The sequence below is a fragment of the Rhamphochromis sp. 'chilingali' genome (genome assembly GCF_963969265.1).
Source record: "Rhamphochromis sp. 'chilingali' genome assembly, chromosome: 16".
NCBI classification, from domain to species: domain Eukaryota; kingdom Metazoa; phylum Chordata; class Actinopteri; order Cichliformes; family Cichlidae; genus Rhamphochromis; species Rhamphochromis sp. 'chilingali'.
In genome coordinates this window covers 14,903,944-14,917,881 of record NC_137943.1, presented here as the reverse complement: position 1 = coordinate 14,917,881, position 13,938 = coordinate 14,903,944, and the positions used below count along the sequence as shown (strand labels likewise).

The window sequence follows — 13,938 nt, the reverse complement described above, 5'->3', positions numbered from 1 at the left end:
CCTCTCACCTTGTTGCAGTGACGAGTGCACCAGGTGTTGGTTCACTCTGACATCACTCTTATTTGTGGTGTTTATCAAATCAACTTTTCCTACTGGTAATAGAAAAAAACAAATTCAAATCAATTCAGTTCTATTTATATAGTGCCAAATCACAACAACTGTCATTTCAAGGTGCTTTATATTGTAAGGTACCACAGTGGGAGGGGAAAATCCCTGCTACTGGTGATCTGGATGTAAAACAAACAGAAGTAAAAGATTTTAAAGTGTTTTTTAAAATTTTATTGTTTCCCAAAATCTTTCAGTGGTAATACTTTTGCCAACACAACACACGGTTAACTCATCAGAGACAGGATCCTGAAGAGTCCTGCATCGGCCTTCTAGTTCATTATGCACAAACTCAGGAAAAAAAGCTGCACCAATCAGAGCACAATATACATATGCAACTCAGCACCAACAAAGCATTATTGGTTCCCTCCTCAACAAAAAGGCTTTGTTTACGCTCTTATAAGGTGCTCTGTGAATCAAACACGTCATAATCTTTCCAGTCACTGGCTTTTAATTTTATTTACAGTACACAAATCTTCAAAACATTTTACCACTTTTTGTAAAACTTGGCAACTTTTGTCTTTTTTTTCTGAAGACTCGAGCGCAAACAAAACCTAATTTGGCAGAACTCAGGTAGACGCTTGTCGAAGGCCATTTCTACCACCGAGAGCGGACTTAAGAGGCTCTCGAGCTAAAATTTGAAGGCAAGTAAAGCAACATCAATCAGAGCTTCGTTACAGGTGGATGGCATTGTGATCAGTGTCGTAAATATCACGAAGGCATAGTTTACTTAGCAGACAGCCTATATATGACTAAGTGATTCAAAGTGACACAAACCTCTTAGCGTACACTGCATGGAAATCATACATCGCAAACACACTTAGAATTCAATGATGTTTAACATCAAAATAAAACATATCAAGCTATTGCACAGCTACCCAGGTAATCAACTTTGCAAAAAAGCAAATGTTGGATGTTTCCACGCACGCACTCACACAAAACATCATCCAGAAAAGCAGATTTGTTTGGGGGGAGGGGTTACAGCATAAAATGGCAAATGTACAGCAAGAAAACACACCAAACTAAATGTGAAGTAAGTGAATTATGGAACAACGACCCCACCAGCAGCCTGCCAAAGTTTGCATCATCCATATTGCCGTTGCCATGGGAATGCTAGGATGGCCTGAACCAAGAGAAATGGCAAAGACAATAGCATATGGCCACTTGGTTGAGTTTTTTTTTTTTGGTCCAATAAAGGAGCTCATTTCTGTCACACAGTTCTAAATTAAATGAACACAGCTGTCTAACGGTTACCGTCTCTGTGGTTCAACAGGCCCACCCAATAACTTAACACTTGTGTAACCCCACCGACCTGATCCAACTGGGGTTTCGCCATTCGCATGGATAAGGCAAGTCAGAGTGAAGTACAGAGTTCAAAGTTCAAACTTTGGCAAGTTTTGGCGATCCCCTGTTCCATAGCCTAAATTTTCAACATTTACAATCTCTGTCATGCATAAACACTCGAGAAAAATAAGTATAATCGTAACACCGTTTGTCACCTAACATCAGTATGAGCGTGAATGATAATAATTCAGTGTTGGGCAAAGAAGAAATAACCCAGTGCAGCATAATCATTCAAGAAACTATATCGTTATTGCACATGCTCGTATGAGAACTCCTGCAGAGGAGTGAATACGCGTGTTTAGCCTGGTTCCATTTGAGTACTCAAATCTTTTTTTTACAAACTACAGTCCAGCGTGGAAATCAGAATCAGCCAGCTTCACAATTCTGTGACTTGTTTAGCATTTTTCAGTTTGGAGTTGGATGCCAGTAAAGCACCTCTGGGGTCTAAAAGAGGACGTTTGTGACTGAAATGGAACCTTCCTGTTCAGCTGTTTTTAAGCCTCGGCTAATGTCTGACATACCATTCATGAGCTTCCTCCACAAACACAGATATAGCTAGTAGCAAACTAATAGCAGTGATCGACTACCTACTGTACATTCCTCCACTGTGTGTAATGATACATTGTCAGTGTCATTTTTCTTTGCATTGCATTTACAAGGTGTCCTTTTTAATTAGAGTGCCACAAGAATAAGTACTTGAGTTTCTGTGGCAGTCAAAGTTGAAGCTGTCTTGTCTTTGAGTGGGCTGGGTTCCATCACACACACACACACACATATATGTATGTGTGTGTGTGTGTGTTCGTGTGTGCAGAATTCCTTTCACAAGCCATTTTAAACATGCATGAACATCTCTTCCATCCACAGGCTGTCTGGCTCTCTCTCAGGGATGCCTTTAACGCAGGTAAGGCGGTGTGCATCTTTAAGCTGTCCAGTGATGTAAAATCTTTACCTGATAAATACCCAAATTCTTTCTGTGTAACCCGGCATCTAAAGGCATCCTCGACCACTTCCGTCACATCAGTGAAGCCTTCATAGGCACATTTTAAACACCTTCTTCTGACACACACACTACAAGGCAAACTGCTGACTGTATCACTCAAAGACAATAATACACGTGTTGGTGGGGGATGTCACAAACAGTGGAGTGGGTGAGGGGAATCAGGTAAGCCTCCAGGTGCAGACTGCACTGTGTACACAGTGCCTGGAGGAGGAAAGGACTGAAGCATCTATGGCGGTAAAGAGCAGGGCTTGTGAGGGGAAAGGTGGGATTGTGGGTCTTGGCTATTTCAGCATAGAGGTCAGAGGTCGTAGCATTTAGGCTGGTTCTTTGAAAGTCTAAAGCAGGCATTGGCTGCTGCGCTTTCTCGCTGCCGTACGCTGACTGGCCCTTGTGACTCCAGAAGCACCACCGGCCTTCAGGAAACTGCGATCAGCAGGCCGCTCTCTGGCAGCACCTCCTGGCTCTTCAGCTGGATTTTTTATTTTTTGAGGAAAAGAACAAGAAGGAAATGGGAATGTTATTAGTAAACAATCCTTACATACATAATACAGGTGAATAAAACTGACCAGAGCGGTGAGATGTTGACTGAATAGTTTGACATTTTGGGGAACACTCTACTCCCTGAGCCAGAGGTCTCTTTCTGTTAAAAGGAAGTTCTTCCTTCCCACTGTTGCCAAGTGCTTGGTCAAGGAGGATTTTCAGATTGTTGGAGTTTTCACTCTATTATTGTACAGTCTTTAGCTTACAACTTAAACCTGAACTTAAAAATGAATCTTCCAGATCTCTCAAATTCACAAATTAACATTCAGCTTGATAAAAAAAAATGCTATCTGTGAACTGCACACTGCTACTTTCTGCAGTCTTTGCTGGCGAGTCTTTTTTTAGACTGCTCTGTAAAATATGATGCATAAATCTCATTTTGAGAAAAGCTGTAAAAAGTCCTCAGTGTTTCCTTTAATTAAGCTTGGTTCCTTAACAGCCTTATTTCTTTCAGATGGTTTTCATCTGCTGTGGATAGGTTTATAGGCCTGCCACTTTTTTTATTCTCTTATTCTGTCCGGTTTCCACACTGCACAGCATTTTGAGAAATGCTAAGAAATGCTAGCTCTGTGGGAATCACCTTGTTGGTGCAAAAATACAATTTCCCACCCATAACATTGCTTTATCTTTGGTGTTTTATATAGATTCAACTAAAGAAATGAAAACAAATGAAGTATTTTTGTGATAAGCTGCTAGTCACGAATTGACTGAAGATATTGTTTGTTATGTGTAGATACAACACTGATTCATCCACTGAGTTTAGGTGTCTTTTTTGGCCTTGGATGATTCATAGGTCAGTGTCGAGAGACATAACATAACAAAAAAGCAGCAAGTCCTGATCTGTAAATACAGTCAGTCCACTGGACTGAAAATGAGTGAAAAAGTACTGTAATTAATTACTCAGAATTAAAGGTATCATCACAGATGTGCTGGATACCCATGTGATGTGTATGCACCATTTTACAGATAAAACTTTTATTTCCCAAAATGTCCCACTATTCTTTTAAAAACAAAAGCAGGAGGGGATTGCTGTGTAAAATGTTAGCAGTAAGAGAAAATCCCCAACTCCTTGCAGATGGAAAGCTGAGGATGAAGAATGATACAAGAAAAAGAAATGCTGTCCATCTTTCACGAAGACACACACACACACACACACACACACACTCAGCTGAGTGCTGCGTGTCTGTTGGCAATAACGAAGCAATCGAAACTTCCTTAAAGTCATCACACAAGTTTGTGTGCACATCATTCAGTGACGCTCGTGCAGCATACATACAGAATGGGAACTATGAGTATGTGCAGTTATTTTTGCACTCACACTGGAAGCTGTAAACAGACTTAGCCTGAACACTAGAGGCACGCTGATGTAAAACAGCGCTCAGAACAATTCAAGAACGACTCGGGAACGACTCACGGCCTTTTAAAACTCCTCCTCAACCATCATCACTTAAAAAATACATCCAGTTGGCATCCAACTCCAACTTTCTCTATAGTCAACAAAGCAGTGTGTGGTCAGCTTGTTTTATACTCTGCACCAGAATCACCTCCACTATATCCCCTGTTACATTTAATGAAAAATGTAATTAAATACTAAAAATGCAAGTCGGGATGGAGTTTGCTGTTAGACAGGATGGTAAAGCTGTGATGATTAGAAAAGGCAAAACTCCACACGCAGGTAAAAGCTGCCCCAGATTACATGATCATCGTCACTTCAGGAGGGACGAACTATGTCATCTAATAAAACATGTATCTGGGACAACGTCTACCTATTTACAAGCGCACAGGATGTCAGACAATTACCAGCATAAGGAGAGGAAGAGGAGGAACTTAGAGAGGAAAGTCTCAGCTTATTCGTCTGGGTGAGGAAGGGGGGGGTCATGGAAAGGAAGAGAGGAGACCAGGGAAGGGGAGAGAAGACACAAGGTAAGGATGAAGGAACAGGTGGGACAGAAAAGCCAACAGTAATGAATTTACAACACACATCACAACACGTAATCCTGATTAACACAATACTGTGACCTGTGGAATACAAACACAGATAAGCTAAGAATATGTAAGTGATGTAATCGAGGCTGCGCACATGGCTTACCTCTAAATTTGTCCTTGCTTTTTTCAGCACATCACGAGTCCTTGATACTGTAGAAAACAAGGACAATGTTTCTTTTTTGTTTTTATTGCATTACTTAAGAATAATAATAAATTTTATTTAAAAATAGCGCCTTTCAAAGCACCCAAGGACACCGTACAACAAATAAAAAACTGGAAATATGCACAATAATAAGAATAACAGATAAAAGTTAAGAGCATACAGAGGTTTAAACATGAGCAATTTTAAACAGATGAGTTTTGAGGATGGACTTAAAAAGAGGGAATGAACTTATATTTCTGAGGTCAGGGGGTAAGGAATTCCTTATGATGTTATTCCATACAGCTGTTTTTGGTGGCATGCGTCCCAAGGGACCATGAACCACCTCCTTTATTATTTCTGAACTCTAAACAGACGACATTTCCGAGAAGGGACTAGCATTGTTGTCTGCTGAGAACCTCTCTGTATCTTACTTCCCGTTACTCATACCTTATTAGGCATCAGTAAAGGGATGAGTACACTTGACCGTCCCACATTCCTGTTTCTCTCTCACACACACATACAAACACACACACACATGCACGTAAACACTCACGCTGGCTGACTATGAAGTGCTCCATGCTCTCCTTGGTGCGGCTGGTGCTCCTCAGTCTTTGTATTGTCCCCTTAAGAACTTCTTCTTGTTCAGACACACGCAGTTTCAAGGACAAGATTTCCTCCTGCATGCACTGCTCCTGCATGCACAAGTACATACAGATATACTCTGTAAACATTTATTTTAACATAAGTTGTTTGATGCTATTAAAGGCCAAATAAACAAATAAGATAATGCGTAATTTTAAAACCTTCTTAAGGTTCTGGATGGAGGGATCCGTGCTGGGAAGAGCTGCTCTCCAGAACATCTTCAGCAGAGACGTTGCCTCCTCCAAGATCTGCCTCAGAGTCTTGGTGTTAGACAGAAGACTCCTAACACATCCGTAATCCATAATCTGCAAACACAGCTCAGTTAGTTACTCGTGCTCTGTGCTCAATACTTTTTATTTTCAGTTGTCGCCGACTGCTAGGATGGTGAAAACACACCAGCTCGCTGCTCTGTTTCTGGTTTACATCCAGCATTGGTGGACCGAGGCAGGCCTGCAGGGTCATCTCCATGCGCTGGACGAGGCTCCGGCCCTCGAGGACTTGCTGCTGCAAAGCACTGAAGTCATCCACGTGACCAATGGCGTGACGACCATGACGGTTCGCGAATGATCCATCGGGCGCATCCCCCTCCAGCTCAGAGTGTGGATCAAGAGGGTCTGCTGGTGACAAAAGAGCTGGATTGTATTGTGGAAGGACTTCGAATGAAGCGGTTTTTAAATTTTTATTTTATGGAAATTAGAATTCCTTCAAACTACTCAGTAACAAGCACACAAACCAAAAGTGCAGTTATTGTTAGAAAGCAAATAAACCTTCTTCATATTAAGTCAAATTAAGTTGCAGTAACTGAAGTTAAGTCACACCATTGGCAGTGCTATGGCTGTCATCCAAGTCTGAGTATGGAGGACCAGGAGATCCACAGTTAAAGAGACCAATGTCCCTGACTGGTGGAGATGGAGCTGGGTCTGCGGAGCACACAGATAGGCAAACAGGCTTGGACACACTGCAAACTTTAACACTGCACACTGAACGTCACAGGCATTTTACACTGTAGCATGATGGAGTCATGCCCAGTCATGTCTCACCATGAAGCAACTGACGTCTGTAGAAGTTTTCCCTCTGAGGGCTGGCAGTGAGAGCAGAGAGCGAGGGAGTCCGAGGTGAGCCCACGCCCAGCTTTTGTTCCAGCTGCTTGTGGAGCTCCAGCTGTTTGAGAGCGCTGTTCTCCTGGACACTGTTTTGCAACTGAGCCCGTAGACTCCTCACCTCTCCCAACAACTCCCCCAGCTCTACTGGTAGAACTGGTACCTCGCACAGGTAGCCTGAAGACGAAAGACAAAATGCACAAACATGAGAACGTGTTAGGCACAGCTGTGCTTAGGTGCTGCGAGGGGTTTAGAGGGTTTTATTCTTTCCTCCTTTCATATTTGTCATACGTTAGAGCTTTTCTTGAGCTGCAAAGAATTCTGGGAATTCCAATTCACAGAAAAACATCCAGTGATTTTTTTTTTCTTTTTATAGCCCATTTATCTGTTTGTTCATGTACCACCAGATGGCACCAAAGTAAGGGACACTGGGACCATAGATAGACAGACAGACAGACAGACAGATAGACAGATAGATAGATAGATAGATAGATAGATAGATAGAGCCACAAACATGAATCAATTTTATTGGAATTCCACGTGAAAGACCAATACAAAGTGGTGTACACGTGAGAAGTGGAACGAAAATCATACATGATTCAAAACATTTTTTACAAATCTGTGGCGGAGGCGTGGCCCCGGGCGCAGCTGCCGGGGAGGAGTGGAGCAGAAGGCTCAACAGGGCGGCGCTGCGAGGCCGGTAAGAACAGCTGATGGTGTTTATGTACTGATGATGGTCTCCCTCCGCTGTGTTTATAGTGAGACGGGGAGGAGCGGCGAGAAGATCAGCTGGGCTCGTGAGCTGTCAGGCTGTGCGACTGAGTCAGCTGTCAAAACAAACAAATCAATAAATGTGGAAATTGGCAGTACATACCGGCGTGTGCGTGTATTTGTGCCTGGTGTATTCCACAAGTGGTGCCAAAACCCAGTAAAGTGCCGGTGGGGAAATGTCCGACCCACAGGCCGCGCCACCCGCCCAGCCCCTGCAATACTTGGCGCAGATGCTGGCGGAGATGGCGGCGATGAGCCGGGATCAGGCGGCCGACCAGCGTGCCCACCTGGCCGCGCTGCGGGAGCAAACGGACCGACAGACACAAGTTCTGGAGCGGCTGGTCGGGGCCGCTGCCACGCCGAAGCCCTCGCCACTGTCGGTGACGGTGCCCCGGATGGGGGACGGGGACGACCCACAGATTTTTTTTGGAGACCTTCCGTGCCACGGCGGAGGCTTGCCAATGGCCGCGGGAGGAGTGGGCTCCGCGGCTGCTCCCCCTGCTGTCTGGGGAGGCACAAACTGCGGCCCTGAGTCTGCCTCCGGCGTCAAGGAGCAGCTTCCCGGATGTGAGCCGGGCGGTGGTGGACAGGCTGGGGCTCACCGCCGAAGACCATCGCCGGCGGTTCCGGGCCTGTCGGCTGGCTACAACGGACCGACCATTCGGCTGGGCCCGGCAGCTGCGCGACGCGGCGGTGCGCTGGCTGCAGCCGGGAACATCGGAGGGCGAGACGGAGCTGGTGGACAAGGTGGTGCTGGAGCAGTTCACGGAAGGATTGCCAGCGGAGACGGCGAGATGGGTCCGGTGCCACCGGCCCGCAAGCTTGGAGGTAGCGGTGACGCTGGCGGAGGACCACCTTGCCGCTGGAGCAGGGGAGTCCGGGGACGCCGGACGGAGGCCGACCAAACAGGCCCTGGTGCCGGCCCCGAGCCGCCGTGTGCCGGCACCAGGGCTGGCAGAGCGGCTGCCGGCGCTGAGCCCCACTAACCCTTTCGCGGCGATGGTGCCGTCCAGGGGAACCGAGCCGAGTGGAGCCGCCCCCGAGCCATGGAGGGCAGCACAAACGCCGGGGCCGGAGTGTTGGAAGTGCGGGGAGCCGGGACACCTGAGGAGGGATTGTCCGCTTATGGAAGTGGGGCAGGTGTTCTGCGTTGCTGGCGCCCCAGCACCCTCCCCCGGTCCAGGAGGGACATACAGTATTCCGGTAAGGACTCGAGGGGGTATACGCCAAGCGTTGGTGGACACGGGCTGCACACAGACCCTCGTGCACCAAGGCTTGGTTCGCCCCGGGGCATTATTGGAGGCAGAATGGGTGGAGGTGAGGTGTGTTCATGGTGATGTGCACCGGTACCCCATAGTGCCGCTGCTGCTAAAATACAAGGGCCATACACATAGGGTAACGGCGGCGGTTAGCCCGCGCCTGTCGCACCCCCTGATTCTGGGTACCAATTGGCCGGGGTTTCATCAGCTACTGGGGCAGTACGCGGGGGTGCGATCACGACCGCACCCCCGCGTCCCTCACGGGACGTCCCGCCGGCCCCGGAAGTGTCCCCCATGGGTGATTTCCCACTGGAGCAGTCTCGTGACGGCACCCTACGCTCAGCCTTTGACCAAGTGATGGCTATTGATGGTCACGTGGTGCGCCCTGAGGCCGCGCAGACCTACCCGCGTTTCGTCTTATTAAATGACCGATTATATCGAGTGAGTCGTGACACTCAGACTGAGGAAACACACACCCAGTTGTTGGTGCCGCAGGGCCGCCGGGAAACGCTTTTCCAGGCGGCCCACTATAACCCCATGGCAGGGCATATGGGCTACGAGAAAACTCTGGAGCGAATAACGGCCCGATTTTATTGGCCTGGCATCCGAGCGGATGTGCGCCGCTGGTGCGCGTCCTGCCCGGACTGCCAACTTGTTAACCAGCCGGCCATACCGAGAGCGCCTCTGCGCCCTCTCCCCCTCATTGAGGTCCCGTTTGAGCGCATCGGCATGGACCTCATCGGGCCGTTTCACCGGAGTGCACGCGGTTACCGCTTTGTGTTAGTCCTGGTGGATTACGCAACGCGGTACCCGGAAGCAGTTCCGCTGCGCACCATCTCGGCTAAGAGTGTGGCGCAGGCACTGTTTCAGGTCATCTCCCGAGTCGGAATCCCGAAAGAGATACTGACTGACCAGGGCACGTCGTTTATGTCTCGTACACTGCGGGAACTGTACGAATTACTGGGCATTAAATCTATTCGGACCAGCGTCTACCACCCTCAGACTGACGGGCTGGTGGAGCGGCTGAATAAGACCTTAAAGTCCATGATTCGGAAGTTCATTAACGAGGATGAACGCAATTGGGATCACTGGCTAGACCCTCTGTTATTCGCAGTGCGGGAGGTGCCCCAGGCCTCCACGGGATTTTCTCCCTTTGAACTGCTTTTCGGCAGGAGGCCACGTGGGGTGCTCGACCTGATTAAAGAAAGCTGGGAGGACGGTCCGAGCCCCGCCAAAAATGAGATTCAGTACGTGTTGGACCTGAGAGCAAAACTCCACACTTTGGGGAGGTTGTCACGGGAGAATTTGCTCCAGGCTCAGCAGCGTCAGCAACGCCTGTATAACAGAGGGGCTAGACTCAGGCAATTTTCACCGGGGGATAAAGTGCTTGTGTTACTCCCTTCTTCCAGCTCGAAGTTGCTCGCCAAGTGGCAAGGTCCCTTTGTGGTCACACGGCGTGTCGGGGACGTGGACTATGAGGTCGCTCGGTCGGACAGGGGAGGAGCCGCGCAGATTTATCACCTCAATCTCCTCAAACAGTGGCGAGAGGTCGAAACCGCTTCTCTGGTGAGCCTGGTGAAGGAGAGAGATGAGTTGGGGCCTGAGGTGCCAAATTCTATCATTCCCACCTCCCTCCCTTGTGATGACCATCTCACACAGGCCCAGAGAGCGGACGTTGTCGCGTTGCAACAGCGCTTTGCGGACGTGTTCTCCCCCCTGCCCGGCCGGACGTCCCTCATCGAGCACCATTTCGTGACGCAGCCCGGCGTGACGGTGCGTTCACGGCCCTACAGGCTCCCGGAGCATAAGCGAAAAATCGTGCAGAGGGAATTGGCGGAAATGCTGAGGATGGGAGTAATAGAAGAGTCGCACAGCGCCTGGTGTAGCCCCATCGTTCTGGTGGCGAAGAAGGATGGGTCTATACGGTTCTGTGTCGACTATCGCAGGGTGAACGAAGTGTCACGCTTTGATGCCTACCCCATGCCTCGGGTCGACGAGCTCCTGGACCGGTTAGGCACGGCCCGCTTTTTCACGACGCTGGACTTAACCAAGGGCTATTGGCAGATTCCCTTGTCTGCCGAGGCCAGGGAGAAAACGGCCTTCTCCACTCCGTACGGTTTGTACCAGTTCGTGACACTCCCGTTCGGCCTGTTCGGGGCCCCGGCCACTTTCCAGCGTCTCATGGACCGGGTACTGCGTCCGCACGCGGCGTATGCTGCCGCCTACCTGGATGACGTGATCATCCACAGCGACACCTGGGCGGAGCATGTGCTGCGGGTGGCCGCGGTCCTGGAGTCCCTGAGGGGGGCGGGGCTCACGGCCAATCCGACGAAGTGCGCGGTTGGACGGAGGGAGGTGCAGTATCTGGGGTACCACCTGGGGGGCGGGCAGGTGCGGCCACAGGTGGAGAAGACGGCGGCTATCGCATCCTGCCCGCGCCCCAGGCCGAAAAAGGAGGTGAGACGGTTCTTGGGGTTGGCGGGTTACTATCATCGCTTTGTGCCGGGGTTTGCGCAGCTAACCAGCCCCCTGACCAATCTCACTCGAAAGGGTGCCCCGGATCTGGTCCAGTGGACGGGGCCGTGCCAGGCGGCGTTTGTGCGAGTGAAAAACGCTCTCTGTGGGGAGCCGCTGCTTCACACTCCTAACTTTTCCCTCCCGTTTGTTCTGCAGACTGACGCCTCGGACAGAGGGCTGGGAGCCGTTTTGTCTCAGCAGGTGAGGGGAGCTGACCGCCCTGTCCTGTACATCAGCCGGAAGCTAGCGGAGCGCGAGCGCCGGTACAGCACCGTGGAGAAGGAGTGCCTGGCCATCCGGTGGGCGGTCGGCTCCCTGCGCTATTACCTCCTGGGACGCTCATTCACCCTCTGTTCGGACCACGCCCCGCTGCAGTGGCTCCACCGCATGAAAGATGCCAACGCCCGGATCACCCGGTGGTATCTGGCATTGCAGCCCTTTAAGTTCAAGGTGATCCATAGGCCGGGGGCACAGATGGCGGTGGCCGATTTCCTCTCTCGCTCGCGAGGGGGGGAGTTGGCTCGGCCGGACGGCTCCCCGGCCTCGAACGGGCGGTGGGGGTGTGTGGCGGAGGCGTGGCCCCGGGCGCAGCTGCCGGGGAGGAGTGGAGCAGAAGGCTCAACAGGGCGGCGCTGCGAGGCCGGTAAGAACAGCTGATGGTGTTTATTGTGATATTATTCTGTTATTATATGTTACCTTATATATGTAATCAAAGTAGTTGAATTAGAATACTGCTGTAGATCACATTATACCCTTTAATATAGAGTGTGTGAGCTGTATGTAGTTTAGTTCTCGTTATACTTTTGAGTTAAAAGAACATATTCACATATTAGTTCATTAGATAAATGTGCATCACTCTGTATCCTTGATCTGCTGGGAATGTGTTACACTGTTTTCTTGACATGCTTAATTGTTGAATCATGAAGAGAAGGTTGTAAGCAGGAGATTCAAAGAATTGGGAGATTTCAACATTATGTACTGATGATGGTCTCCCTCCGCTGTGTTTATAGTGAGACAGGGAGGAGCGGCGAGAAGATCAGCTGGGCTCGTGAGCTGTCAGGCTGTGCGACTGAGTCAGCTGTCAAAACAAACAAATCAATAAATGTGGAAATTGGCAGTAAATACCGGCGTGTGTGTGTATTTGTGCCTGGTGTATTCCACAAAATCAATAACTGAAAAGTGGGGTGTGCGTAATTATTCAGTTCCCTGAGTCAATACTTTGTAGAACCACCTTTTGCTTTGGGTGATCAGCTCAGTCAGATTAGATGGATTTGTTTGTGAACAGCAGTTTTCAGATCTTGCCACAGATTCTCGATTGGATTTAGATGGACTTTGACTGGGCCATTCTAACACATGGATATGTTTTGTTTTAAACCATTCCATTGTTGCCCTGGCTTTATGTTTAGGGTCGTTGTCCTGCTGGAAGGTTAACCTCTGCCCCAGTCTCAAGTCTTTTGCAGACTCCAAGAGGTTTTCTTCCAAGATTGCCCTGTATTTGGCTCCATCCATCTTCTCATCAACTCTGACCAGCTTCCCTGTCCCTGCTTGTGGCAAACTGAAAACGGGACTTCTTATGGTTTTCTGTTAACAATGGCTTTCTTCTTCCATAAAGGCCAACTTTGTGCAGTACACGACTAATAAGTTGTCCTATGGTCAGATTCCCCAACCTGAGCTGTAGATCTCTGCAGCTCGTCCAGAGTCTCCATGGGCCTCTTGGCTGCATTTCTGATCAGCGCTCTCCTTGTTTGGCCAGTGAGTTTAGGTGGACGGCCTTGTCTTGGTAGGTTTACAGTTGTGCCATACTCCTTCCATTTCCGACTGATCGCTTGAACAGTGCTCCGTGGGATTTTCAAAGCTTGGGAAATCTTTTTGTAGCCTAAGCCTGCTTTAAATTTCTCAATAACTTTATCCCTGACCTGTCTGGTGTGTTCTTTGGATTTCATGGTCTTATTGCTCCCAATATTCTCTTAGACAACCTCTGAGGCCGTCACAGAGCAGCTGTAGAGCTGTTTTGTAAAGAAGAATGGGCAAGGATTTCAGTCTCTAGATGTGCAAAGCTGGTAGAGACATACCCTAAAAGACTGGCAGCTGTAATCGCAGCAAAAGGTGGTTCTACAAAGTATTGACTCAGGGGGCTGAATAATTACGCACACCCCACTTTTCAGTTATTAATTTGTAAAAAATGTTTGGAATCATGTATGATTTTCGTTCCACTTCTCACGTGTACACCACTTTGTGTTGGTCTTTCACGTGGAATTCCAATAAAATTGATTCATGTTTGTGGCTGTAATGTGACAAAATGTGGGAAAGTTCAATGGGGCCGAATACCTTTGCAAGCCACTGTATATATCTATGGTAGGATGTTGTGTATAGCTAATTTGATAGACTGACCTTTGTTGGCCTTTGTGCTGGAACACACTCGATCATAGACGTGTAGTTCGCTCTGCAGGGAGTGGATCAGTTCCCTGCTCTCACATAGCTGCTGCTGGAGTAGTGACACCTCGTGCTGGAGCCTGTTAATGCACAGATACG

General features: G+C 48.7%; 2 protein-coding genes across 15 annotated transcripts in view; one reads left to right on the top strand and one right to left on the bottom strand.

The window, feature by feature from the left end:
- Positions 1-264: 264 nt before the first annotated feature.
- The window catches only part of LOC308412878 (myomegalin), a 56,714-nt gene continuing 43,040 nt past the window's right edge, over positions 265-13,938 (bottom strand). For 6 of the 13 annotated variants that reach the window (XM_080907532.1, XM_080907530.1, XM_080907537.1 and 3 more), the window contains 9 exons: positions 13,798-13,919; positions 6,800-7,036; positions 6,578-6,679; positions 6,156-6,376; positions 5,921-6,064; positions 5,671-5,809; positions 5,079-5,125; positions 4,790-4,844; positions 265-2,918 (listed from right to left, as the gene is read on the bottom strand). In XM_080907532.1, coding sequence (XP_080763658.1) covers positions 2,785-2,918; positions 4,790-4,844; positions 5,079-5,125; positions 5,671-5,809; positions 5,921-6,064; positions 6,156-6,376; positions 6,578-6,679; positions 6,800-7,036; positions 13,798-13,919 — 1,201 coding nt within the window. In that variant the 3' untranslated portion in view covers positions 265-2,784. The remainder of the gene's footprint in view (positions 2,919-4,789; positions 4,845-5,078; positions 5,126-5,670; positions 5,810-5,920; positions 6,065-6,155; positions 6,377-6,577; positions 6,680-6,799; positions 7,037-13,797; positions 13,920-13,938) is intronic. The other 7 variants (XM_080907534.1, XM_080907540.1, XM_080907541.1 and 4 more) reach the window with 4 other exon arrangements.
- LOC308412879 (uncharacterized protein) lies at positions 9,159-12,528 on the top strand. 2 transcript variants are annotated; one of them, XM_080907544.1, is made up of 3 exons: positions 9,159-11,346; positions 11,563-12,049; positions 12,417-12,528. In XM_080907544.1, the coding sequence occupies exons 1-3, from the start codon at positions 9,184-9,186 to the stop codon at positions 12,506-12,508; spliced, it is 2,742 nt and encodes a 913-aa protein (XP_080763670.1). In that variant the 5' UTR covers positions 9,159-9,183; the 3' UTR covers positions 12,509-12,528. The 2 variants fall into 2 exon arrangements, with proteins under 2 accessions (XP_080763670.1, XP_080763669.1); XM_080907543.1 differs by having other exon boundaries at positions 9,159-12,049.